General features: G+C 54.0%; 2 protein-coding genes across 13 annotated transcripts in view; both read right to left on the bottom strand.

Moving 5' to 3' along the window:
- The window catches only part of DNM2 (dynamin 2), a 57,552-nt gene extending 43,348 nt beyond the window's left edge, over positions 1 to 14,204 (bottom strand). For 5 of the 11 annotated variants that reach the window (XM_060181739.1, XM_060181740.1, XM_060181741.1 and 2 more), the window contains exon 1: positions 13,831 to 14,204. In XM_060181739.1, the coding sequence (XP_060037722.1) occupies positions 13,831 to 13,991 (161 nt within the window). In that variant the 5' untranslated portion in view covers positions 13,992 to 14,204. The remainder of the gene's footprint in view (positions 1 to 13,830) is intronic. The other 6 variants (XM_060181747.1, XM_060181748.1, XM_060181749.1 and 3 more) reach the window with 2 other exon arrangements.
- Positions 14,205 to 19,632: 5,428 nt separating this feature from the next.
- Positions 19,633 to 26,707, bottom strand: QTRT1 (queuine tRNA-ribosyltransferase catalytic subunit 1). 2 transcript variants are annotated; one of them, XM_060181730.1, is made up of 10 exons: positions 26,415 to 26,707; positions 26,232 to 26,300; positions 26,008 to 26,146; positions 24,047 to 24,125; positions 23,141 to 23,256; positions 21,294 to 21,432; positions 21,037 to 21,112; positions 20,812 to 20,921; positions 20,151 to 20,238; positions 19,633 to 20,018 (listed from the first exon to the last, which is right to left on the bottom strand). In XM_060181730.1, the coding sequence occupies exons 1-10, from the start codon at positions 26,658 to 26,660 to the stop codon at positions 19,866 to 19,868; spliced, it is 1,215 nt and encodes a 404-aa protein (XP_060037713.1). In that variant the 5' UTR covers positions 26,661 to 26,707; the 3' UTR covers positions 19,633 to 19,865. The 2 variants fall into 2 exon arrangements, with proteins under 2 accessions (XP_060037713.1, XP_060037714.1); XM_060181731.1 differs by lacking the exon at positions 19,633 to 20,018 and having other exon boundaries at positions 20,145 to 20,238; positions 20,780 to 20,921.

Below are 26,707 nucleotides of genomic sequence, written 5' to 3'. Positions count from 1 at the left end.
GCGCACCTGGCTGAGCGCACGTTACAGTGCGCAAGGACCGAGGTTCAAGCCCCCGGTCCCCACCTGCAGGGGGAAAGCTTTGCGAGCAATGAAGCAGGGCTGCAGGTGTCTCTCTGTCTCTGTCCCTCTCTATCTCGCCCTCCTCTCAGGCTCTAACTGGCTCTCTCCAACAAATAAAAAGAACTAAAAACTTAGAAAAAAAAAAGCCACAACAAGGCTTAAACAACAAGGGCAACAAAGGGGGAAAAAATAGCCTCCAGGAGCAGTGGATTCAAGGTGCAGGCACAGAGCCCCAGCAATAACCCTGGAGGCAAAAAAAAAAAAAAAAACTTAGGAAAATAAATAAATAAACTAGAGTGAGGGAGGGTAGGTGGAAAGGCATTCACACATGACTAGCAGACAAGTATGTCAATACTGAGAACAGGACAGCTGGAGAGATGGTTCAAGCTTGACGATCACAGGCCTCAGGCCTCAGAGGTTTAAGTGCAAAGGTTCAACCCTTGGCTGGTCCTGTGGTTGGAGCTGGGCAGGCCTCTGGGAAAAGGGAAAAAAAGGAAAATACTGGGAGTCGGGCGGTAGCGCAGCGGGTTAAGCTCACGTGGCGCAAAACACAAGGACCGGCAGATGGATCCCGGTTCGAGCCCCCGGCTCCCCACCTGCAGGGGAGTCGCTTCCCAGGCGGTGAAGCAGGTCTGCAGGTGTCTGTCTTTCTCTCCCCCCTCTCTGTCTTCCCCTCCTCTCTCCATTTCTCTCTGTCGTATACAACAACAACAAGAAACAACAAGGGCAACAAAAGGGAAATTTAATGTTCTTCTCTCACTTATTATAGTAAAACAAACTAGGGCCAGGTAATGGCACACGTGGCTAGGGTCACGCCCTTGGTTCCTGCCTGCACAGGGGAAAGATTCATGAGTGGTGGAGCAGAGCTCTCTCCCACTCTGTTGGAAAAGAAAAAATAAAAAGGAGGGGACAGGAGAAATAGTGGAGGTGCGCAGGCATTGAGCACAGCAGGTGCCCTGATAACAGGAAGAAGGAAGGTACTAAAAGTGCACACCCGGCTTCGGTGATGGTGAAGACACCACCCCCAGGGTGAAGAGAGACCCCACAGCCCTGCCCACCCTCCATGGGCTACCTGGGTGCTGTCCATGGTGCTGAGAGAGGAGAGACCCCACAGCCCTGCCCACCCTCCATGGGCTCCCTGGGTGCTGTGCCTGGTGCTGAGAGAGGAGAGACCCCACAGCCTGCCCACCCTCCATGGGCTCCCTGGGTGCTGTGCAGGGTGCTGAGAGAGGAGAGACCCCACAGCCCTGCCCCACCCTCCATGGGCTCCCTGGGTGTTGTCCATGGTGCTGAGAGAGGAGAGACCCCACAGCCTGCCCACCCTCCATGGGCTCCCTGGGTGTTGTCCATGGTGCTGAGAGAGGAGAGACCCCACAGCCCTGCCCACCCTCCATGGGCTCCCTGGGTGCTGTCCATGGTGCTGAGAGAGGAGAGACCCCACAGCCCTGCCCACACTCCATGGGGCTCCCTGGGTGCTGTGCCTGGTGCTGAGAGAGGAGAGACCCCACAGCCCTGCCCACCCTCCATGGGCTACCTGGGTGCTGTCCATGGTGCTGAGAGAGGAGAGACCCCACAGCCCTGCCCACCCTCCATGGGCTCCCTGGGTGCTGTCCATGGTGCTGAGAGGAGAGACCCCCCACAGCCCTGCCCACCCTCCATGGGCTCCCTGGGTGCTGAGAGAGGAGAGACCCACAGCCCTGCCCACCCTCCATGGGGCTCCCTGGGTGCTGTGCATGGTGCTGAGAGAGGAGAGACCCCACAGCCCTGCCCACCCTCCATGGGCTCCCTGGGTGCTGTGCCTGGTGCTGAGAGAGGAGAGACCCCACAGCCCTGCCCACCCTCCATGGGCTCCCTGGGTGCTGTCCATGGTGCTGAAAGACCCCACAGCCCTGCCCATGCCTCATAGCGCTCCCTAGGTGCTGAGAGGAGAGTGACACCACCACACCACCACAACCTTGCTCATCTCTGGCTGATGGTGGTGCAAGGGGTTGAATCAGGGACTTGGAACCTCAGGCAGGAGAGTCTCTTTGCAGAACCATGATGCTGTCTACCCAGTATCTCTTCTTAACTTCCTCTGTTGTTTCTTCCCCTCTCCCTACCCTCTGTCATTACTGGCCTTAACCACTTCAGGATGACTTTCTTTGATGAGACAAAGAGGTGGAGGGTGAGCGAGAGGGAGAGAGGCCACAGAACCAAAGCTTCCTCCAATGCAGTAGAGGTCAGGTTTGAACTGGGGGCGCCCGCCAACGCAGCACACTGTGCAGGGGGACCCACTGAGTGTTTCACTGGAGATTCAAGCCAAGACAATTTGGCAAAACAGAGACGGGGCTGGGCGGTAGCACAGCGGGTTATGCGCACATGTCGTTAAGTGCAAGCACCAGCGTAAGGATCCTGGTTCAAGCCCCCAGCTCCCCACCTGCAGGGGGGTTGCCTCACAAACGGTGAAGCAGGTCTGCAAGTGTCTTTCTTTTCCCCTGTCCGCTCAATTTCTCTCTTTCCTATTCAACAATGACGGGAATAACAACAACAATAAAAAACAATGGGGAAGAAATTTCCTCCAGGAACAGTGGATTTGTAAAGCAGGCCCTGAGCCCCAGAAATAACCCTGGAGGCAAAATAGTAATAATAATAAAAAAAACAGGACCAGGTGGTGGCACACCACAATTAAAGCACAAGGATCCAGGTTCAAGCCCCTGGTCCCTAAGTGCAGGGGGAAAGCTTCAAGAGTGGTGGAGGTGTTTCTCCTTCTGTCTCTTTCCCTTTCTATCTCCCCCTCCCCTTTCAATTTCCCTCTGTCTCTACCCAATAATAAATACACACACACACACACACACATTAGGCTCTGAGGTCCCAGGTTCAGTCCCCATCATAATCCGAAGCTGAGCAGAGCTCTCTCTCTCTCTCTCTCTCATTAAGCTAAGGCAGTGACCAAAACAACTCCCACGAGAGAAGGTGTGGGTTAAGGCTGCAGGACATCAAACAAACTAGAGTCGCCAGCAGATTCCTGGGCTGTGAGTAATCTCATGGTGAACGGAAGAGAACTTTGGGTGGGGCAACCTGGGTGCAAGCCCTGGCTCCACATGGGAGGACCCAATGGCCCTAGAGGAAGCTCTCTGGTGCTTGGGTCTCTCCAAGTCTCTCTCTTGAATGACAAGAGCACTGCAGTTACACACAGGCTACAGGCAGAGCTCAACAGAACAAATTAAACCGGCGCTGGACTGTAATAACATTCATGCTCCCTTAGGGGAAGGAGAAATATGGTTCCCAAGGGACCAGGCGGTGGTGCACATTACAGTGTGCAAGGACTCGGGTTCTAGCCCCAGGTCCCCACCTGCAGGGAGGAAGCTTCATGAGTGGTGAAGCAGGGCTGTAGGTGTCTCTCTGTCTCTCTCCCTATCTCTCCCTCTCCTCTCAATTTCTCTCTGTCCAACAATAAATAAAAATATTATAAAAAGACAGACAGACAGACGGTACCCAATAGCCTAGATGCCATCTGAACTCTGCCTGGAAGACTGAGTCCCCTTAAGCCAGCCAGGCTCCCCAAAGAGACCCACAGCTTACAGAGACCTCCCAGTGGCATCTCAGGAATGAGTCTTGCCAGCACAGAGAAGCAGAGTGAGTGGCCCGGGAGAGGGCGCAGTGGATTAAGTGCTGGGCTTTAAGTACTCTGGCATCGTATGTTCCAGAGGGAAACTCTGCTCCTCTCTCTCTCTCTCTCTTTCCCTCTCCCCCTCTCCCTCTCATTAAGAAATGAACCAGAGGAGTCGGGCAGTAGCGCAGTGGCTTAAGTGCACATGGCACAAAGCGCAAGGACCGGCATAGGGATACCAGTTCGAGCCCCTGGCTCCCCACCTGCCGAGGGGTCGCTTCACAAGCGGTGAAGCAGGTCTGTAGGTGTCTGTCTTTCTCCCTCTCTGTCTTCCCCTCCTCTCTCCATCCTATCCAACAACAATAAACAGCAAGGGCAATAAAAGGGGAAAAATAGCCTCCAGGAGCAGTGGATTTGTAATGCAGGCACTGAGCCCCAGAGATAACCCTGGAGGCACAAAAAAAGAAAAGAAAAGAAAAAAAAAAAAAGCAATGAAGTCATTCCCTCTAGGGAAAAGGAGACAGAGAGATACCTGCAGCCCTGCTTCACTGCTCATGACACTTTCCCCTGCTGGTGGAGACCTGGGGGTTTGAGCCTGGGTCCTTGTGCAAGATAATGTGCTCTAGCCAGTGAACTATCACCAGACCTCTCTCCCCTCTCTTTATATCTACTATTAATTTAACCTTTTTTTTTTTTTTAATACCAGAGCCCTGCTCAGCTCTGGCTGCTGGTGGTGCTGGGGACTGAACCTGGGGCCTCAGAGCCTCAGGTGGGAGAGTCTGTCGCACAACCAGCCCCCTTTACTATGTCTCTCCGATAAATAAAAAGATGGGGGCCCGGCAGCGACAGACCTGGTTCAGGTGCTCACATGACAGCCCCCAAGGTCACGTGACAGCGCTACAGGTGTCTGTCTCTCCTCCTCTCTGGCTCCCCCTCCCCGTCTCCATTTCTCTGCCTCTATCCAATAAAGAAATGAACAACGGAACACAGATCCAAACGAAAGGAAAAGAAGAGAGACAGCAGAGGCATTGCCGTGACAAGGGCCCGGCTGGTGCTGGGAAATAAGAGGCTTCCGGAAGGGGGTGAACATGCCAGGTGTGGTGCCAGGGGTGGGGTCCGGGAGCGTCATGTGGCCTGTCCCCGGCTGGGTCCAGACAATCAACTCCGTCCACGCGCGGGGGATGGGGTAGGGAGGCTCTGTGAATCTGGGCTGAAGGTGACCTGTGACTCGCCAGCTCTACAGGTGGAGGGCAGGAGGGTGCAAGGCGGCGGGCTGCAGTCCTGAGGAAGGAAGGTTGGGGGAGGGAGGAGGGGAGGAGGGAACTCTGGGGGATGAGGACTTCTCTCTGTCTCTCCATCTCCCCCTCCCCTCTGTCCCTATCCTATAAATAAATAAATCGTGAAAAGAGAGCAGAGAGGGGAGTCGGGGGGTGGCGCAGCGGGTTAAACGCACGTGGCACGAAGCGCAAGGACCGGCATAAGGATCCCGGTTCGAGCCCCCGGCTCCCCACCTGCAGGGGAGTCGCTTCCCGGGCGGTGAAGCAGGTCTGCAGGTGTCTGTCTTTCTCTCCCCCTCTCTGTCTTCCCCTCCTCTCTCCATGTCTCTCTGTCCTATCCAACGACGACGACATCAATGACAACAATAATAACTAGTGCAATAAAACAACAAGGGCAACAAAAAGGAATAAATAAATATTTTTTTAAATCTTTAAAAAGAGAGAGCGAGCAGAGACACCTGCAGCCCTCTCTACTGCTTAGAAAGCTTCCCCCCGGGAGTCGGGCGGTGGCGCAGCGGGTTAAGTGCACGTGGCGCAAAGCGCAGGGACCGGCGTAAGGATCCCGGTTCGAGCCCCCGGCTCCCCACCTGCAGGGGAGTCGCTTCCCAGGCGGTGAAGCAGGTCTGCAGGTGTCTGTCTTTCTCTCCCCTCTCTCTCTGTCTTCCCCATCTCTCTCCATTTCTCTCTCTGTCCTATCCAACAACAAAGCAACATCAACAATGGCAATAATAACCGCAACGAGGCTGCAACAACTAGGGCAACAAAAGGGGGAAAAAAAAAATGGCCTCCAGGAGCAGTGGATTCATGGTGCAGGCACCGAGCCCAGCAATAACCCTGGAGGAAAAAAAAAAAAAAAAAAAAAAAAAAAGAAAGCTTCCCCCCTGCAGGTGGGCTTAGACTGGCTTCACCATTTCTAACATTCTAATTTCTTAAAGACTTATTTAATTAGTAACACAGAGAGAGAGAGAGAGAAAGGCCTCCCTTTGGCACATGCAATGCCAGGGATGGAACTTGGGACCTTAAGCCTGAGAGTGTGAGGCTTCATCCCCTGACCCCCCGCCCCCCAGCCCTGTTATGGGGGGAGGAAGTGTCGTGCCACCTCCAAGCCCCAAACTGCTGCAGGATTCCTGCCCTTGACCCAGCCCCCTGACGCTGAAGCTGGAGGCGCCTCGGACTTGGGGACAGATGGTGCTGTGTCTCCTATAGTACCAGGGCGTGTCAGCCGGCTCCACCCGCCGCCAGCCTGCCCTGCACTTATCGCTGGGAAAATGTGTCACACAGCCAGAGTGTCCCAGGCCGCCTCCCTTTCTGGGTGTGGGGGTGTCCCTGGCAGTGGGTTGCCTGGGGGGGGCACTGGCACCCTGTCCCCCATCTCTGGGCGGGGTGAGAGCAAGGTCAGATCCTGGGGTTTCTCTGCCCTGGGCCACCCCCAACACCCTGCCATCAACCACTGGGGTAAAAGGCAGGGCAGCCCCAAGCAAGTTTTGGGATTCCAGGCTTCAGTGGAAAGGGAGTGTGGCTGGAGGGAAGGGACATGCTGGAGACAGAGGTGAAAGGGGCCTTGGGTTTCTTCCTCCCCAGGGTAGGTGGGAACTATAGAGGCTTTATAGGTAGAGAAGTGATAGACACACACTGTTTCTGCGTGCTGGGGAGAGGCTGGGAGACATGGAGGGAGGGGCTGCCAGGGAGGAGGGGACAAGCAAGACTAGAAGAGGCACCAACTTCCCCTACTGGACAGTTGGAAACTCACCAAGACACAGGGGGAAACCAACGGGGCCTGGGAGTACTATGCAGCCCTGAACAAGGAAAGCTCAAACTCCCAGGATAACCAGGTACAAACAAAACTGGTACAAATAAATCTTCATGGAAGAAAAAAAAAAATCTACCACCTTGTTCCATTCTGGGGGAGCCCAAGTCCCCCTCTTCCATTCCTAGTACTTCTGGCTCTAAAGCATTCTCTCAAGCCCCCTCTCCTGCCTCAGTTTACCCCTTGGGAAGCTAAAGCCATTCATCCCCTTCCCCAGCTACTCAAGGAGGCCCCAAGGGGAGGACATCCTAGTATTCTGGGGGAGGGGGTTCTAAGCAGGATCCCCAAGGCCTCAGGAATTGTATACTCTGTGTATGTCTATCATTAAAATAAAATAAATCGGGAGTCGGATGGCAGCGCAGTAGTTAAGCGCATGTGGTGCTACACACAAGGACCGGTGTAAGGATCCCGATTCGAGCCCCCGGCTCCCCATCTGCAGGGGAGTCGCTTCCCAGGCGGTGAAGCAGGTCTGCAGGTGTCTGTCTTTCTCTCCTCCTCTCTGTCTTCCCCTCCTCTCTCCATTTCTCTCTGTCCTAGCCAACAACGACGACAACAACAATAATAACTACAACAATAAAACAGCAAGGGCAACAAAAGGGAATAAATAAAATAAATATTAAAAAAAAAAGAAATTTAAAATAAATTTTTTGTTTTTTTGAAAGAGAGGACTGGCAAATGTTCAGTGTGTTGCTTTGCCAAGTGTGACCTGGGTTCGAGCCAGGCCCCCACTGCACTTCAAGGCCGTGGGTTCTTTCTCTCTGTCTCTTTCACGCACATCAGAGCTGCGTCCTCCCCCCCAAATTTCTGGGGATGGAGCAAGGAATACACATAGTCCAACAACCAAGAGGAGGTCTAGAATCTTTCATGGAGACTCAGCCAAGGAGGGGGGGAAAGGATCTGCCCAAGGATCTGAGGCCCCAGGTTCCATCCCCAGCACCACCAGCAAGCAGTCAGAGCTGAGCAGGGCTCTGGATTCAAAAGAAACAGTACATATGTAAGGAGTTTTTTTTTTTTTTTAGAAATCAACAAGCAAAAAGACAGGACCAAAGAGAGAACAGGATGCTTCTGCAAACAGACTCTCCTGCCTGAGGCTCTAGGTTCAATCCCCAGCACCACCAGCAGCCAGAGCTCAGCGGGGCTCTGGTGTTTCTCTGTGTGTCTATCGTTAAAAGAAAATAGGGGCCGGGTGGTGGCGCACCTGGTTGAGCGCACGTATTTGGGTTCGAGCCCCGGTCCCCACCTGCATGGGGGAAAACTTCATGAGTGGGGAAGCAGGGCTGCAGGTCTCTCTCTGTCTCTCTCTCTCTCTCTCTATCACCCCTTCCCCTCTTGATTTCTGGCTGTCTCTATCCAATCAATAAAGGTAATAAAAAAATAATAAATTTAATTTTCTTTTAAGAGAGGACTGGTAAAATAGCTCCTTGGACAATGTGCTGCTTTGCCAAGTGAGTGGTCCCAGTTTGAGCCAGGCCTCCACCACACTGTGCGTGGACTCTTTTTTCCTCTCTGCCTCTCTCCACATACATAGTGAGGGGAGCCAGGCGGCGGTGTACTGGGTGGAGCAGACATGTTAGCATGCACAAGGACCCTGCTTCAAGCACCCCAAGTCCCTGCCCACCTGCAGGGAGGAAGCTTTATACGCAGTGAAGCAGGGCTGCAGGTGTCTCCATGTGTGTGTCTTTATCTCTTTCTCTCCACTTCTCTGTCCTATCATTTAAAAAAATCTTTTAAAAGTAAATACATAGGGAGTCAGGTGGTAGCGCAGATGGTGCATAGCGCAAGGACCGGTCTAAGGATCCCTGTTCGAGTCCCCGGCTCCCCGCCTGCAGGGGAGTCGCTTCACAGGCGGTGGAGCAGGTCTGCAGGTGTCTGTCTTTCTCTCCCCCTCTCTGTCTTCCCCTCCCCTCTCCATTTCTCTGTCCTATCCAACAACGACGACATCAATAACAACAACAATGATAACTTCAACAATAAAAAACAACAAGGACAACAAAAGGGAAAATAAATATAACATTTAAAAAAAATTTAAAAAGTAAATACATAAATCCTTAGCCTATTTGCCAAGATCACCGCCTGGGCTCTATCCCCAGCACCACATGGGAGGGGCCGAGGCACCAGGGGGAGCTCAAGCTCTCCCTCCCCCCCTCCCTGTATGGAGGGAGCCCAGGGCTTTGGGCTGGGAGAGCCGTGTCCGTTCTGGCTGCCGCTCGGCTGCCTCTGACCAGAGGATTTCAAGTCTGTGTTCCTGAGGGCCATTATTCCAGACAAGTGACCTGGAAAGAAGAGAAAAAAAAAAAAAAGAAAAGAAAAAATAAAAAGCAGCCGGGAGGCCAATCCAACTTCCGGGTTAGGGACATAATCCCCAGACAAACAGAGATTCCCCCCAGGGTCATGTGGGTAGCAGTCCACACTCGCAACGGCGGGATTGATTCTCTCTCTCTCTCTCTCTCTCTCTCTCTCCCGGATTCATATTCTCTCTGTCTCTCTTTTAACATTATTTTATTTGCGAGAACCCAGAGAAATTGAGGGGGTGGGGGAGGTAGAGAGGAGGAGAGAGACACAGAGATTCCTCCAACAATGCTTCACCACTTCTGAAGCTTTCCCCATGCAAGTGGGGGCTGAGGGCTTGAACCCGGGTCCTTGTCCATGGTAATACATGCACTTGACCCAGTGTGCCTCCACCCAGGTCCCTCTCTCTCTCTTACTTCTCAAACACAACTTGTCCCAAGCTAAGAGCTGTCCCTTAGTTTTTGTTTTGTTTTGTTTTGTTTTGTTTTGTTTGTTTGCCTACAGGGTTATCACTGAGGCTACCCAGGCCGCTCCTGGAGGCTGTTTTTTCCCTTTTGTTGCCCTGGTTGTTTATCGTCATTGTCATTATTGTTGTTGTCTCTGTTGTTGGATAGGACAAAGAGAAATGGAGAGAGGAGGGGAAGACAGAGAGGGGGAGAGAAAGACAGACACCTACAGACCTGCTTCACCGAAGCCCGTGAAGCGACTCCCCTGCAGGTGGGGAGCCGGGGGCTTGAACCCGGATCCTTAATGGCTATCCTTTCTGTGTGGGAACCCAACAGCTTTCTGGAGACATTCCGGGGACATTCAACTTGTTCCTTGCTGGCTCTGGGCGGCTGGCAGCTCGTTGGCCAGCCAGTTCCCCACCGCTGGTCACCCTGGACCTCACCTGCCCAGCCCAGCCCAGCCCCAGCCCCCGGCATCCCTGCAGCTGCTCCCTCCCAGGCTCTGCACCCCCAGATTGGAAGCCCTGACAAGGCTCTGGAGTTTACGCTCGAGCGTCTCTCAGAGTGACGGTGTAATTACAAATGCTGTCTCCATTCTCTCTCTCTCTCTCCCCCTCCGGCGTGAAGTTATTTTCAGAGAGTCAGGCTCACTCTGCCTCACGTTCCCACCCTGCTCAGCCCCTTCTCTCATCCCATTCTCCCATCTTCTTTAGCTGGGAAGCCAGTGGCCCAGAGGCAGAAGGTCCCTGAGGTCTTGGGTTCGAGCCCAAGCTGTGCTGTGTTCTCTCTCTTTGAAGGGGGGTGTCAGATTCTCACACAGGCAAGAGCCAACTTCTTCAGCCTTTTACATCGGGGAGAGAGAGGGAGAGAGAAATTGCAGCACTGTTCCATAAGCCCTGGATCTTCCCCCGGTGCTACGGTCTTCCCCCTGGTGCCAGGGTCTGAATATGGGTCCTCTCCAGAGTGAGCTAACTCCAGGCCCTTTGTTATCAATCAGAAATGATAGGGATTAAATAAAGGGACAAAGAAAGAGACAAGGACCTCGGTAAGCAGAGCCTCACCAGCCCAAGGCTCTCTCCCCCCAGACCTATCACCTCCCACTTTCTCTCTCCCTTATCTGACCTGCCTCCCCCAGGGGGCTGGGGCTGGGGCTGGGGCTGGGGCTGGGGCTGGGGCTGGGCTTTTGGTATCTTGTTCCAGGCCTGGATCCCAAATACCATGGGTGTGTGTGTGTGTGTGTGTGTGTGTGTGTGTGTGTGTAAAAAAGACACATTTCTTTCTCTGCTTTTTTTTCCCCCTCTTTTGGTATCTTGTTCCAGGCTGGGATCCCACACACTGTGTGTGCCTGTGTGCCTGTGTGTGTGTGTTGTATGTGTGTAAGACAGACAGATTTCTTCCTCTCTCTTCTACATTTTTTTTTTCTCTCTCCCAGATTAAACCTGGGACCTCAGAGCCTTTTGCAGAACCATGATGCTGTCTCTTCTCTGCTCCTAGTTATTATTATTTTTTCCCCCCGAGAGCTGGCTTCTGGGGCTGCGGGGGATTGAACCTGGGGGTCCAGAGCCTCAGGCAGGAGAATCTGTTTGTAGAACCACTGTGATGTCTCCCCAGCCCCATTATTACTGTTGTTGTTGTTATTATTATTATTTCCCCAGAGCCCTGCTGAGCTCTGGCTGATGGTGGTGCCGGAGACGGGGACTGAACCTGGGCCCTCAGAGCCTCAGGCAGGAGAGCCTACTGCAGAACCACCCTGCTGTCTCCCCAGCCCTTTCCACCCTCTCTCCCTCCCTCCCTCCCCAAATAAATGACAGACTAGACTTTCCCAGGGGGCTCGAACCCGGGTCCCTGAACATGGAAACATACACCCCCCAGACACGGCAGCGGGGGTCCCGGTGCTCACCCCAGGAGGCGTGGTCAGCCCGCGGCCACACAGCTCTGCCCCGTGGACAGGGCGCTGACCCAGGGCTCAGGCCAGGAGCAAGTTCCTGGAGGTGTGTGTGTGTGGGGGGGTGTCTCAGGGCCAGAAGGGAGGGATCCCCCTGAGCCCCAGCCGGTGTCTCTGAGCCACACTGGGGTCCGTCACACCCCACTCATTCCTCTGGGACTGCAGCCGCTGAACCAAGGCTGGGGGTTCAAACCACCCGGAAAACAACATCGACAGCAGCAGCAGTAATAACAACGGCACCTGTCACTCGTGAGGTCACAGTGGCAAAGAGAGATCTCCCCAGAACAGAGAAGGGAGGCCGCAGGCACTACCCCGGGTGGCTGCAGGGGGTGGAGGGGGAGGCTAGACGGCCTAATTCACTGAACCCTCAAAGTATGGTAGGAATTTGCCCACTGGACACAGGGAGGGGGCTGTGGGGGGACGCAGCAGGGGAACGAACCCCAGTTCTCACCACAGGCCTGAAGAGTGGGGCGTCCCCACCCAAAAGGGCGCCCCAGGGAAAGAGGAGGCAGCATGGCAGCCCCCCCCCAGCTGTAGCACTGAACACCCAGCAGCAGCAAATTTCAAAACACAGAAAATGGGGGGGGGGGCTCCTGCCTGTGCCACCCCCTCTCCTGGACCCCCACCACGACCAGACAGAACGGTTCAGCGACTGGGGGGGACAGAGCTGGTTAGGCAGAGGCGCCCGTGCAGAGGACAGGTCCCCCACCCCTCCCGGGGTTCACGGCCGAGACCCCCCAAGGCAACCAGATTCCCAGCAGGGTCTGGGGGGGCCCAGGAGGCTTGTTTCAAACAGAAAAGGGGAGAAACCGACCCGTGACCACCCCCAGTGCTCGCCGGCCGGGCAGGTCAACACAAGATGCAGACAGAGGGAAGGGGAGACCTACACAAGATCCCGGGAAGATGTTGGAAGGCCCCCCAACACCCCTTCAGGAAAAGGGGGGAGTCTGGGCCCCAAATGGGTGGCCACGGGTCTGGGGTGAGGCAGGCGGTGACCCCCACGGGGTGGGGAGATGGGCCGGGTGGTGGGCGTCTGACTAAGAGCTCACGTCACCGTTAGGGAGGACCGGGGTTCGAGCCCCTGGTCCCCACCTGCGGGGGGGGGGGGGTTCACGAGCGGTGGAGCAGGGCTGCAGGTGTCTCTCTGTCTCCCCTTCCCTCTCAATTCCTGGCTGTTTCCATTCAATAATTCGTGAGTAGTAACGTTTTTTAATTTCAAAAGAGAGAGGTAAGGCCGGGGAGACCAGCAGGAGGGTTCTGCAAAGAGACTCTCCTGCCTGAGGCTCTGAGGTCCCGGGTTCAGGGCCCAGCACCACCAGCAGCCGGAGCTGAGAAGGCGTCTGGTTAAAAAAAATGGAAAGAGGGGAGTCGGGCGGTCGCGCAGCCGGTTAAGCGCAAGGGGCGCAAAGCGCAAGGACCGGCCTAAGGATCCCGGTTCGAGCCCCCGGCTCCCCACCTGCAGGGGAGTCGCTTCCCAGGCGGTGAAGCAGGTCTGCAGGTGTCTGTCTTTCTCTCCCTCCTCTCTGTCTTCCCCTCCTCTCTCCATGTCTCTCTGTCCTAGCCAACAACAACGACGACACCAATAACAACAACAATAATAACCACAACAATGTTAAACAACAAAGGCAACACAAAGGGAAACTAAATAAATAAATAAATACAAAACCAAAACAAAACAAAACAGAGAGAAAGTGGTCCGGAAGGGGGCGCAGGGCATCAAGCACTTGGACACTCAAGCATGAGGTCCTGAGTTCGATCCCCCGCAGCACATGTAGCAGAGTGCTGTCTGGTTCTTTCTCTCTCTGTCTCTCTCTCTATCCCTCTCATTGATAAAGAAAATATTAAAAGAGAGCGAGAGCGAGAGAGCGATGGCAGCAGGATGTGGACAGACAGACAGACAGACGGAGGAGTTAGGGGCATGGGGCATGGGGCAGGGGCGGGAGAAAGAGAAATGAGGAGGAGGAGGAATGGAGGAGGCTTAGAGGGCAGCGATCGCCTTCAGACCACCGCCCTGAAGATGAATTTGCAGAGAAGGCTGGGGGAGCAGGCGGCGGCGCACCTGGTTACGCACACACATCGCCACGACGGCGCGCAAAGCCCCGGGTTCGAGCCCCCGGTCCCCACCTGCTAGAGGAAAAGCCTTGCAAGCAAGCGAAGCAGGGCTGCAGGCGTGTCTCTCTCTCTCTCTCTCTCTCTCTCTCTCTCTCGATCTCTATCCAACCACAGATAAAGCTTGAATACTAGCACCAAGCTGGGGACCAGGAAGTCGGGGCGGGGGGTGGGGGAGCGGGAGGAGGAAGAGGCGGCGGCGGCGGGGGCAGGACCTGCCCGGCCGTCACGACCGTCACGGCCCCCTGTCCTCCCCCCACGGCCCCGAGGGAGAGTCGGGGGAGCCTCCCGGGGGTGGCCGCGCTCACCGGCCCACGAAGTTCTCCAGCACCGAGCTCTTGCCGGCGCTCTGGCCGCCCACCACGGCGATCTGCGGCAGGTCGAGGTGGCAGCTCTGGCCGATGGAGCTGAAGGCGTCCTGCAGCTTGTTCACCAGCGGGATCAGCTCCTCCATCCCCCGGTTGCCCATGGCGGCCCCCGCGGCCCCCGCGGCCCGGCCCCGGCCTGGCCTCGCTGTCGCCTTCCCGCCGCTCCCCCGCCGCCCGCGGCCGTTGCTTCTTCCTCCTCCCGGGGAGCCCTGCCCCCCCCCGCCCCCCGACGCTCGGCGTCGACGTCCGCACCCGGCTCGGCCTCACGGTCGCCGCCGCATCCGGTTCGCCGGGCGGCACCCGACCCCGCGACCTCCCGCCCCGGCGCCCCCGGGAGAGGGCGGGGCCCCAGGCATCACGCCGGCCGCGACTGGACGCTTGAGCCGTCGATCAAAAGTTTCACCCAATCACGGCGAGGAACGCGCCTTGGGGGCGGGGCTTGGGAAGCAGGAACCAATGGCGGAGCGAGGCGAGTTGTCAAGGCCGTAGGGCGGAGTTTTGGCCCAGCCCGCCCAGTCGCAGGGCGAACGGAAGATATGATTGGATAGCAGAGCCGCCACTCAAGGTAGCTACCCAATGAGAATCGGAATCCGAGCGGAGCGGCTGACCGGTCACGTGACACTAGCTACTTCCGTAAAATGCTCCCATTGGCTGCTATCGGGATCCCTCTGTGGTTCCAGCCAATGGAGCGAGAGGGGGTAGGCTCCCTAAAGAAAACGTGACCCCAATGGAGAACCAGGATAGGGAAGTAGCTCAGACAGGGGAGCGCAGGACTTGGATGCTGGAGGATGTGGGTTCGAGCCCCAGTCCAAGTCTGTCTCCTGGCTTTGTTTTGTCTCTCAGGTGGAACCTCCTCCTGTGGGCCGCGGGGATTGCAGGGCAAATTTGCGAACAACATTTGCACGCCTCAAGCCTCAGAGGTCCCAGGTTCAATCCCCAGCACCAGCATTAGCCAGAGCTGAACAGGGCTCTGCTTTCTCATTCTCACTCTTATTTTTCCCCCTGCTTCTCACCCTTAATGGGGCGGGAGGGAGGCGTACACAGGAATCCTGCAGGCACAGAATCTGCGGTAGCGCAACGGGTTAAGCGCATCCCCGCAAAGGCGTGAGGATCCCGGTTCGAGCCCCCGGCTCCCCACCTGCAGGGGAGTCGCTTCCCAGGCGGTGAAGCAGGTCTGCAGGTGTCTGTCTTTCTCTCCCCCTCCTCTCTCCATTGCTCTCTGTCCTAGCCAACAACGACGACATCAACCACAACAATGATAACTACAACAATAAAACAAGGCCAACAAAAGGGAATAAATATTAATTTTTTAAAAAAATATCCCAGCAGAGTTGATGGGGCTAATCTGTTTCACTCTCCCTCTCCTCTTTTAATTACTAATGAATCTTTTTTTAAAATATTTATTTTATTTATTCCCTTTCGTTGCCCTTGTTTTATTGTTGTAGCTATTATTGTTGTTGTTGTTTTGGATAGGACAGAGAGAAACGGAGAGAGGAGGGGAAGACAGAGAGGGGGAGAGAAAGACAGACACCTGCAGACCTGCTTCACTGCCTGTGAAGCGACTCCCCTACAGGTGGGGAGCCGGGGGTTCGAACCGGGATCCTTATGCCGGTCCTTGCGCTTTGCGCCACCTGCGCTTAACCGGCTGTGCTACAGCCCGACTCCCATGAATCAATTTTTAAAATTTTTTTATTTATTTTTTCCCTTTTTCGTTGCCGTTATTTTTTATTTGTAGTTATTATTGTTGTTATTATTGATGTCATCGTTGTTGGACAGGACAGAGAAATGGAGACAGGAGGGGAAGACAGAAGAGGAGACAAAGACAGACCCCTGCAGACCTGCTTCACCGCCTGGGAAGCGACTCCCCTGCAGGTGGGGAGCCGGGGTCCTGAACTCGGATCCTTACACCGGTCCTTGCGCTTCACGATGAATCAATATTTTAAATATTATTTATTTATTATTGGTCAAAGAGAGAAGGGGAGAGAGGAGATAGAGACAGCTGCAGCTATGCTTCACCACTCATGAAGCTTTCCCCCTGCACAGGTGGGGACTAGGGGCTTGAACGCCAGGTTCAGCAGGTTAAGAGCAGGTGGCACGAACCGCCAGGATCCCGGTTCGAGCCCCCGGCTCCCCACCTGCAGGGGAGTCGCTTCCCAGGCGGTGAAGCAGGTCTGCAGGTGTCTGTCTTTCTCTCCCCCTCTCTGTCTTCCCCTCCTCTCTCCATTTTTCTCTGTCATAGCCAACAACGACGATATCAATAACAACAGTAATAAAACAACAAGGGTAACAAAAGGGAATAAATAAATATTAAAAGAAAAACTATTTACTACTGAATAGAGACAGAGAGAAACCTGTAACCTTGCTTCACCACTCGTGAAAACGTCTCTCCTGCAGGTGGTCACCAGGGTGTGAAACTGAATCTGGCGTGTTATTGCCTGGCTCCTGTTGTCTGCCTCTCTGTCCTGTATTACCCCCTTCCCTCTCGTTTTATTTCTGGCACTATCAAATAAATTTAAAAAGTAATAAAGATATACATTTTTAAATCTTAAGATTTCTTTAAATCTTCATTTCTCTTTAAAGAAATATGTATCCCCTTTGTTGCCCTCGTTTATTGTTGTAGTTGTTATTGATGTTGTCGTTGTTGGATAGGACAGAGAGAAATGGAGCGAGGAGGGGAAGACAGAGAGGGGGAGAGAAAGACAGACACCTGCAGACCTGCTTCACCGCCTGGGAAGCGACTGCCCTGCAGGTGGGGAGCCGGGGGCTCGAACCGGGATCCTTATGCCGGTCCCTGCGCTTTGCACCACGTGCGCTTAACCCGCTGCGCTACCGCCCGACTCCCAATAATGATTATTATTTTAATTGGATAGGACATATAGACTTTAAGAGCAGAAGAGACAGACACCTGCGGCACTGCTCAGAAAGTGACCCCTCTCCAGGCGGGAACCCCCGGATTTGAACCTGGGTCCCCTGTTGATCGCAACCAATGTGTGCTCAGCTAGGTGTGCCACCACTTGCCCCGCCTCAGATCTCTCTCTAAAGAAATAGAGACACAGAGCAGGCGGGGAGGGAGGCGAAGATAGCTGCCCCTAACTCCGCCCCAAGGGCGACACCTAGTGGCGAACCCCTCACCTGAGCTTCCTTTCCGGGTCCTCGGAAAAAAACTATAATTTCCAGAATGCACCTTGGGTCCCCACCCCCAAAACAGGCTTGCAAAGCAGCTGTTTTACTGCCTCTAAAGCCTTCGGCGTGCTCCATGGCCATTGCTGTCAAGTCCCAGTCAATGCAAACAATTCTTACGCGCTTGGCTCTGTATTTTAAATGTATTTCAATGATAAAAAGACAGGGAGTGATCAGGCCAGGCGGTGACGCATCTGGTGAAGCGCTCACATGAAGGTGCGCAAGGACTCAGGTTCGGGCCCTTGGTCCCCCCCACCTGTAGGAGGGAAGTTTCAGGAATAGTGAAGCAGGGCTGCAGGCGTCTCTGACCCTTTCTGTCTCCCTCTCCCACTCAATTTCTCTCTGTTTCTACCCAATAACAATTTTTTTTCTTATTTTTGTTTGGTATTTATTTTCCCTTTTGTTGCCCTTGTTTTTTATTATTATTGTTGTAGTTATTGATGTCCTCGTTGTTGGGTAGGACAGAGATAAATGGAGAGGAGGGGAAGACAGAGAGGGGGAGAGAAAGACAGACACCTGCAGACCTGCTTCACCGCCTGTGAGCCGGGGGGCTCGAACCGGGATCCTTAGGCTGGTTCTTGCGCTTCGTGCCAGGTGTGCTTAACCTGCTGCGCTACCGCCCGATGCTCAAATAAAATATTTTTATAAAGATACATAGGAGGGAGTCGGGCTGTAGCGCAGCGGGTTAAGCGCAGGTGGCGCAAAGCACAAGGACCGGAATAAGGATCCCGGTTCGAACCCCGGCTCCCCACCTGCAGGGGAGTCGCTTCCCAGGCGGTGAAGCAGGTCTGCAGGTGTCTGTCTTTCTCTCCCCCTCTGTCTTCCCCTCCCTCTCTCCATGTCTCTCTGTCCTATCCAACAACGACAACAACAATAATAACTACAACAATAAAACAACAAGGGCAACAAAAGGGAATGAATAAATAAAATAAATATATATTTAAAAAAAGATACATAGGGGCTGGGCAGATAGCATAATGGTTATGCAAAAATTCATTTGAGGCACCAATTGTGGAGAAAGAGAAAGGGAGAGAACCAGTGTATCACACAGACATGTCGCCCCGGGAATTGAACACAGCCCTGAGCATGCTAGCCCTTTGCTCTAACCAGTTGGGCCATTCTCCCAGCTATGGAACTGGGAAACTCAAGTTCAGACTTAGGAGTTCATATCCCCATTCACTTGGGCTCAGCCCTCTAGAAATGAAAAAGATAGCGACTTGGGGGTGGTGCAGTGGATAAAACGCTGGACTGTGGGGCCAGGCAGTAGCGTAGTGGGTCAAGCACAAGGACTGGCGTTAAGTTTCCCAGTTCCAGCCCCTGGCTCCCCACCAGCAAGGGGGTAAGCTTTGTGAGTGGTGAAGCAGGGCTGCAGGTGTCTCTCTGTCTCCCCTACCCTGTGGATTTCTGGCTGTCTCTAGCCAATAAAGATAATTAAAAAAAAAAAAACAACTGCAGGTTTTCTTTGCCTCCAGGGTTATTTTTTTGTTTGTTTTTGTTTTTTGCCTCCAGGGTTATTCCTGGGGCTCAGTGCCACCAATACAAATCCACTGCTCCTAGTAGCGAATGATTTTTGTAATTGTTTTGCCTTTTTTTTTAAATTCTCTTTACTTACTGGATAGAGACAGCCAGAAATCCAGAGGGAAAGGGGAGACAGAGAGGGAGACAGACAGACCTGCAACACTGCTTCACCACATTCAAAGTTTTCCCCCTGCAGGTGGGGTCCAGGGGCTTGAACCCAGGTCCTTGGGCACTGTGACATATGCACTCAACCAGGTGCGTCACCACCCATCCTGCAGTTTTTTTTTTTTTTTTAAATTGGATAGGACTTTTTTCCCCCCATTTTTATTGGGTAGGACAAAAAAAACTGAGAGAGGAAGGGGAGCTAGAGATAGAAAGACACCAGCGGCCCTGCTTCACTGCTTGCTAAGTGTCCTCCAGCAAGTGGAGAGCCGGAGGCTTCAACCCAGATCCTTGAGTGGGTTCAGCACTTAGAATGTGCACTTAACTAAGTGTACCACAGCCTGGCCCACCTCTGTCTCTTTCTATCTCCCCTTCCCTCTCCCTTTTTGTCTTTTTTTTGTTGTTATTATTTATTTATTTATTTATTTATTTCCCCAGAGCCCTGCTCAGCTCTGGCTTACAGTGGTGCTGGGGATTGAACCTGGGACTTTGGAGCCTCAGGCAGGAGAGAGTCTCTTTGCAGAACCATGATGCTGCCTACTACTTTCCTTTTTTTTTTTTTTTTTTTTTTGTCTCTATCCAGTCCATAAATAACGAATGAAAACAATTAAAAAAAAAAAAAGACATATGGGGAGTCGGGCAGTAGCGCAGCGGGTTAAGCCACGTGGTTCGAAGCGCAAGGACCGGCGTGAGGATCCCGGTTTGAGCCCCCGGCTCCCCACCTGCAGGGGAGTCGCTTCACAAGCGGTGAAGCAGGTCTGCAGGTGTCTGTCTTTCTCTCCCCCTCTCTGTCTTCCCCTCCTCTCTCCATTTCTCTCTGTCCTATCCAACAACGACGACAGCAATAACAACAATAATGACCACAACGACGATAAACAAGGGTAACAAAAGGGAATAAATATTTTTAAAAACTTAAAAAAAAAACAAAACCCAAAAACATTCATATGCCAAGGGACCAAATTTGAAAGACAAGCATATCCTGGCGGTGTGGGAACATAACACAGAAGGTGACCGAGACCAAGAGGAGCCAACACTCCAAGACGACTCAAAATTCAAAAACAAAAATGACCCTCATTGCCATGGGAAAGCCTTTTGTCTTCTCCTCTCCCCCGCCCTCAGTCCAGCGTGATGCCCACGGAGCCCAGGGCGTCCACCGCCCACTGGGGACAGCGCGCCGGGTGCCCGTACATGGTGGCCACGAAGTCCCGCACGAAGGCGGGGAAGCGCTGCTCCAGGATGCTGGTGCGGATGGCGTTCATCAGCCGGAGCTGCGGGGCGCGGCGGGCAGTGTGCGTCAGCGGGGGGATCTGGGTGCCCCGAATCCGCCCCTCGGCCCCCACCCCCAGCAACCAAGAGACCCCGGGGGTGCTGGTGGTGCTGGTGATGGTAGGGGGGCGCACCTGATAGGCGATATTGTGCACGGTGAGGTGGTGCATGGCCGCCGGGTTGTCGCTGTGCAGCAGGGCGTGCAGGAAGGCCCGGCCGTGCCTGCGATGGAGCCACCATCCATCAATCAACCCCTCGACGGGCCGATCGATAGCCGATCGATAACCGATGGGGCCTCCATCACCGATCGGGGGGGACGGGGCGGGGGGTTAAAGAGTCGATCTTGGGAGTCGGGCGGTGGCGCAGCGGGTTAAGCGCACGTGGCGCAAAGCACAAGGACCGGCGTAAGGACCCCGGTTCGAGCCCCCGGCTCCCCACCTGCAGGGGAGTCGCTTCCCAGGCGGTGAAGCAGGTCTGCAGGTGTCTGTCTTTCTCTCCCCCTCTCTGTCTTCCCCTCCTCTCTCCATGTCTCTCTGTCCTATCCAACAACGATGACATCAGTAACAACAACAATAATGACTATAGCAATAAAAAAAAAAAAGGGCAACAAAAAGGAATAAATAAATTAATTAAAAAATAAATAAATAAATAAAAATAAAGAGTCGATCCTGGGTGGCATCGATGGGGGAGGGAGATGCGAGGTGCGAGGTCCGAGGGAGAGGGGGGGCACAGAGGGAGAGACGCCCCCCCACCCCACCCCCACCTGTACTCCCGCCTCGCCACTGTCGCTCCTACTTTTGGCAGGTAGGGCAGGTGCACTCGGGGTCGATGGGGCCGAAGTCCTTTTGGAACTGTTTCTTCTTCAGCTGCAGGTTACCGGTGGGGACCAGGGCGGAGCCAAAACGCTACAGGAGGGGAGAGGAGGGGGCGCGGCGGGGGCAAAGGTCAGTGGGGGTCTCCCCCCCCAGCCCACCCCACCCCGGCAGGCTCCACCCCCCCCCCCAGGGTCTAGAACCTCACCGCCGTCCGCGTGGGAAAGACACAATCAAACATGTCGCACCCGAGGGCCACGCAGACCACCAGGTCGGTGGCATATCTGGGGAGGGGGTGGGGGGGGTCAGGAAAGGGGGTGAACAGAGCCCCCCCCCATAACCCCCCCCTTTCTATCTCGAGATGCTGGGGGAGCCCGTAGGAGCAGACAGGGCTGGGTCCTTCTTCCGCCTGCCTCCCAGGCCATGCCTGCACCCGCAGAATCTGGGGGGCCCAGCCCCGCGTACCCCACCCCCATCAGGTAGCGCGGCTTGTCCCGGGGCAGGCGGGCCGTGCTGAGCGCCACCATCCGCCAGAAGTGCTCCTTGCTCTCGCCCCCGCTCAGGCCCCCGATGGCGAAGCCGGGCACGTCCCTCTTGGTCATTTCTGGGGAGGGTGGGATGGGGGGGAGACACAGGCGCTCAGGGCGGGGTGCAGGGAGAGCAGAGCCCCCCCCCCCCCACCCGCCTGGCCGCCCAGGATCGGCTTTGCTGCAGCGGCCCCTGGTGGTGCGTGTGGGAACTGCAGGTGGCTGGCAACAGCAGTGGGATGGTTGAGGTTCCTGTTTGTTTGATGAGAGAGAGAGAGAGAGAGAGTGTGTGTGTGTGTGTGAGAGAGAGAGAGAGAGAGAGAGTGTGTGTGTGTGTGTGTGTGTGTGTGAGAGAGAGAGAGAGAGAGTGTGTGTGTGTGTGTGTGTGTGTGTGTGAGAGAGAGAGAGAGAGTGTGTGTGTGTGTGTGTTTCAAAATTTTTATATATTTGAGACAGACAGCCAGACGGGGTGTGTCTGTGTGTGTGTTTGTTTTAAATATTTTTAAAATTCTTATATATTGGATACAGACAGCCAGAAATAAAGGTAGGGGGAGATAGAGAGGGAGAGACAGAGAGACACATGCAGCCCTGCTTCGCCACTTGTGAACCATTTCCCCCCAAGCGATGGGGCTGGGGGCTTGAATTGTAGTCCTTGGACACTGTAATGTGTGCGCTTAACCAGCTGCGCCACTAGCGGGCCCCAGGGAGAGGTGTCTTTCATTAAAATCAAAACAAACAAACAAACAACAACAACAACAAAAAAAAAAAACAGGGAGATACAGTGGTTCTGCAAAAGACTCTCCTGCCTGAGGTTCTTAAGGTCCCAGGTTCAATCCCCAGCTGAGCAGGGCTCTGGTCGCTCCCTTTCTCATTAAAATAAATAAATTAAACCCCGATTCAAGCCCCTGCAGGGGGAAGCCTCACAATCTCTCTTGCCCTCCCCTTTTCCATGTCAATTTCTCTCTTTCCAAAAGAAATTAACTGAATGACATTTTTAAAATAGATAAATAGGGGGGCTGGGCCGTGGTGCACCAGGTTAAGCGCACATAGTACCGAGTGCAAGCACCTGCTCAAGGATCTGGGTTCCAGCCCCTGGCTTCTCACCTGCATGGGAGGGGTCACTTCATAAGTGGTGAAGCAGGTATGCAGGTGTCTCTCTCTCTCTCTCTCTCTTTCCCCCTCTGTCTTCCTTTCCTCTTTCAATTTCTCTCTGTCCTATTCAAAAAAAAAAAAAAAAGGCTACCAGGAGCTGTGGGTTTTGTAGTGTGGGTACCAGGCCCCAGTGATAGCCACGAGACAGATAAATGCATAAATAAATAAACAAAAATTCAGAGTTGGCACAGTAGATAAAGTGTCAAACTCTCAAGCTGAAGCCAGAGGGAGGCTCTGCTCCTCTCGCTTATACATCAATAAATCTTTTTTTTTTAAATAAAGATCTTATTGATTTATGAGAAAGATAGGAGGAGAGAGAAAGAACCAGACATCACTCTGGCACATGTGCTGCCGGGGATCGAACTCGGCACCTCATGCTTGAGAGTCCAAAGCCTTCTCACTGCGCCACCTCCCAGACCACGTGAATAAATCTTTAAATTCAAACAAAAACAAACAAACAACAACAAAACAGTTGTTTTTCAAGGGGGGGGGGAGAGAAATAGCTCCCTTGGCCAGAGAAGCAGCTTTGCCATGTGTGTGACCCAGGTTTGAGCCCGACCCCCCACCCTTTTGGGGCTTTGGTCTTTCTGTCTCTCTCAGTCTCTAAAAGCGGGAACAGCCCTGGGGCCCCACCGTCAAGACAGGTGGCGCGGAGCTTGGCGTCCAGCCCTCCCTGGATGATGGCAAACAGACTCTGCTTGTCTGGACGCCGGTGAGCGGAGAGGCAGCGGTCCAGCCAGCGCACAGACCTGCGGGACAGGGTGGAGGGCGGGGCTCACACTCCACTACCCCCCCATGATCCAAATGCCACCCGGGCTGCACGGCACACACCACACACCCACTCCTCCGTGCGCAACCCACAGACGCCTCCCCGTCAAACCACACACACAACTCCCACCGGGCATGCTCACACCAGAGACCTCCCCCCACATACACACACAGACTCAGACAGATAGACATACACAGACAGGCAGGCAGGCAGGCAGACACAGACTTGGGCAGATACACACAGGGGGACAGACAGACAGATTTAGATAGTCTTACACAGACAGACAGACACAGACTTAAAAAGACACAGACTGGGAGTCGGGTGGTAGCACAGCGGGTTAAGCGCACGTGGTGCAAAGCCTTAATGGACCAGCTTAAGGATCCCGGGTCGAGCCCCCGGCTCCCCACCTGCAGGGGAGTCACTTCACAGGAAAGGGGGTGAACAGAGGTCTGCAGGTGTCTGTCTTTCTCTCCCCATCTCTGTCTTCCCCTCCTCTCTCCATTTCTCTCTGTCCTATCCAACAACGATGACATCAAGAACAACAAAAATAATAACCACAACAATAAAACAAGGGCAACAAAAGGGAATAAATAAATAAATATTTAAAAAAAAGACACAGACTTATACTGACAGACACACACACACAAACAGACTTTGACACAGACACAGACACAGAGACAAACAGACACACACACACAGAGAAACAGACAGATGTATTGCAGGCACGCGCACACACATACACACATACACTTAGACACACCCAAACACACCTGTGCATGGCCTCTTCCACACGCGGGCCCGTCACTGTGCTGCTCACTACGTCATCTAGCTGCATCATGATGTCGGAGCCTGAGGAAGGGGACAGCAGGGGATACACTGACAGATGCCACCCCCCCCCCTACTAGTGACACACCGGGTGACCCTGTGTCCTGCTGCCTGCCACTCAGAGCCGCCACTCTGCCCCAAGGGCAGCCAGGGAGCGCCGTTCCCCACACCCTGTTGCATGCAGGCCAGGAGTGAGCCCAGCTACCAAGAAGTGTCCCTTACCAATGCAGGGTTCCGGGTTCAAGTCCCAGCACTGCATGGCAGCACCACGGACAGTACATGGGAGGCCTCACACTGGGTGGAGCTGTGGTGTCTCTGCTCTCTGTGTATTTCCCTCTCTATCTGAAACAAAACAAAACAAAAAAGTGAGGGGGAGTCGGGCGGTAGCGCAGCGGGTTAAGCGCACGTGGCGCAAAGCGCAAGGACCAGCAGAGGGATCCCGGTTCAAGCCCCTGGCTCCCCACCTGCAGGGGAGTCGCTTCCCAGGCGGTGAAGCAGGTCGGCAGGTGTCTGTCTTTCTCTCCCCCTCTCTGTCTTCCCCTCCTCTCTCCATTTCTCTGTCCTATCCAACCACAGCAACATCAATTAACAGTCTGGCAACCTGGGAGGAAGAAGAGCAGCAGCATTGGGCGGTTAGATTCAAGGTTCCAAATGACCAAATTCAAGTCTCCATTACAGGGGCCAGAGGAAGGCTCTGCTTCTGTGTGTGTGTGTGTGTCTATCATGAATAAAAAAATAAAATAAAAAACTTCTCAGGCCTAAGTTGAAAAACAAGATCAGAAAAGAAAACACAAGTAGAACCTGAAATGGAATTGGCGTATTGCACCAAAGTAAAAGACTCTGGGGTGGGTGGGGACAATACAGGTCCATGAAGGATGATAAATGACATAGTGGGGGTGGTATTGTTATATGGGAAACTGGGGAATGTTATGCATGTACAAACTATTGTATTTACTGTTGAATGTCAAACATTAATTCCCCAATAAAGAAATAAATTAAAAAAAATAAAAATAGTGGTCTGGGAGGTGGCACAGTGGGTAAAGCATTAGACTCTTAAGCATGAGGTCCTGAGTTCAAATCCTCAGCATCACATGTACCGGAGTGATCTCTGGTTCTTTCTCTCACTCCTTCTCCCTTTCTAATAAATACATAATCTTAAAGTAGATAAATAGGATAAAAACTTCGTTTTAAATTTTTAAAAATTTAATTGTATTATTGGACAGAGACAGAGAGAAATTGATAGGGGAGAGGGAGAGAAGCAGAGAGACAGACCTGCTTCACCACTCGTGAAGCTCTCCCCCTGCTGTTGGCTTGAGCTGGTGTGTGTGCTTAACCAGCTGAGTCTCCACCTGGCCTCTCTCTCTTCCTCTCTATCTCCCCCTTCTCTCTCAATTTCTGGCTGTCTCTAACCAATAAATAAATAAATAAAGGAAATAAAATAAATAGTGGTCCCGGGAGGTGGCGTAGTGGATAAAGCAGCGGACTCTCAGGCATGAGGTCCTGAGTTCAATCCCTGGCAGCTCATGTACCAGAGTGATGTCTGGCTCTTTCTCTCTCCTCCTATGTTTCTCATTAATAAATAAATAAATAAATAAATAAATAAATAAATAAATAAAGTATTTTTAAAAAATAAAAAGAAATAAAATTTTAAAAAGATAATTTAAAAAATGAAAACAATGAATCAACTATAAAGATCAATAAAACTTGGTTAGGGAGAGACATACCTTGAAGTGAGAACTGGGCAGTCTCTGAATAGCTAGAGGTGGCTGAGCTGTCCTCCCGGACGTTATAGTTCAGAGAGGGGGAGTGACTTGCCCAAAGACACACAGCCCCCGAGGACCAGGGCGCCGCCTCCCCAGCAGCCCCTCCCGGCAGAGGCAGGGAGGGCAGGGAAGGCTCGGCTCACCCAGCGCGTTCTGGATCTCCATGGACCTCTCCGGGCTCAGCAGGGTCTCCTGGCCGTCGTAGGGGGAGCGGAAGCGGACACCCTCCTCGGTCACCTGGGACAGGGCCACCAGGGACACCATCTGGAAGCCGCCGCTGTCCTGGGGGAGCCGGTCAGCTGCAAACACCCGCAGGGGTGTGGTGATGGGGGGCGAGTCCCCACCCCCGGCTCCCCCAGCGTCTCACCGTCAGCAGATTGTGGGGCCAGTTCATGAAGCCGTGGAGCCCTTGGGCTTTCTGGATCAGCTCGGGGCCCTGGAGAGGGAGTGACGGAGGCTCGGCTTAGGGGTGACCGCGACTCTCTGGGGTTCATGTTGGGGGACAGGATGCCCTCCGTCCACTTCCCTCCTCCCAGGGCCGCCCACCCACCGGCCTGAGCCCCAGATGGTAGGTGTTGCCCAGGCAGATGCGACAGCCCAGCGCGTCCAGCTGCTCGGCCGTGATGCCCTTCATGGTGGCCTGCGTGCCCACCGGCATGAACACCGGGGTGGGCACCGGCCCGTGGGGTAGCAGCAGCTCGCCGGCCCGGGCTCTGGAGCGGCTGCACTCGGCCACCAGCCGCAGGATCCGCGGGGCCGACTCCACCGAGCTCGGGCTGGCCGCCGCCGCCGCCATCTTGCCTGTCGGAACCACGTGGGCGGTGCAGCGTTCTGGAGGGCGCC

This window comes from Erinaceus europaeus, chromosome 23 (assembly GCF_950295315.1).
Source record: "Erinaceus europaeus chromosome 23, mEriEur2.1, whole genome shotgun sequence".
In the NCBI taxonomy this organism is placed as follows: domain Eukaryota; kingdom Metazoa; phylum Chordata; class Mammalia; order Eulipotyphla; family Erinaceidae; genus Erinaceus; species Erinaceus europaeus.
Note: the sequence above shows the minus strand (reverse complement) of the source record. Positions and strands in the feature narration are given on the sequence as shown.

Coding starts and splice junctions, on each gene's coding strand:
- QTRT1 (XM_060181730.1), bottom strand. CDS start 26,660: ATGGCGGCGGCGGCGGCCAGCCCGAGCTCGGTGGAGTCGGCCCCGCGG. Junction 21,113..21,293: donor CGCTACCTGATGGGGGTGGG/GTACGCGGGGCT, acceptor CCCCCTCCCCAG/ATATGCCACCGACCTGGTGG. Junction 20,922..21,036: donor TCTTTCCCACGCGGACGGCG/GTGAGGTTCTAG, acceptor CCCCTCCTGTAG/CGTTTTGGCTCCGCCCTGGT.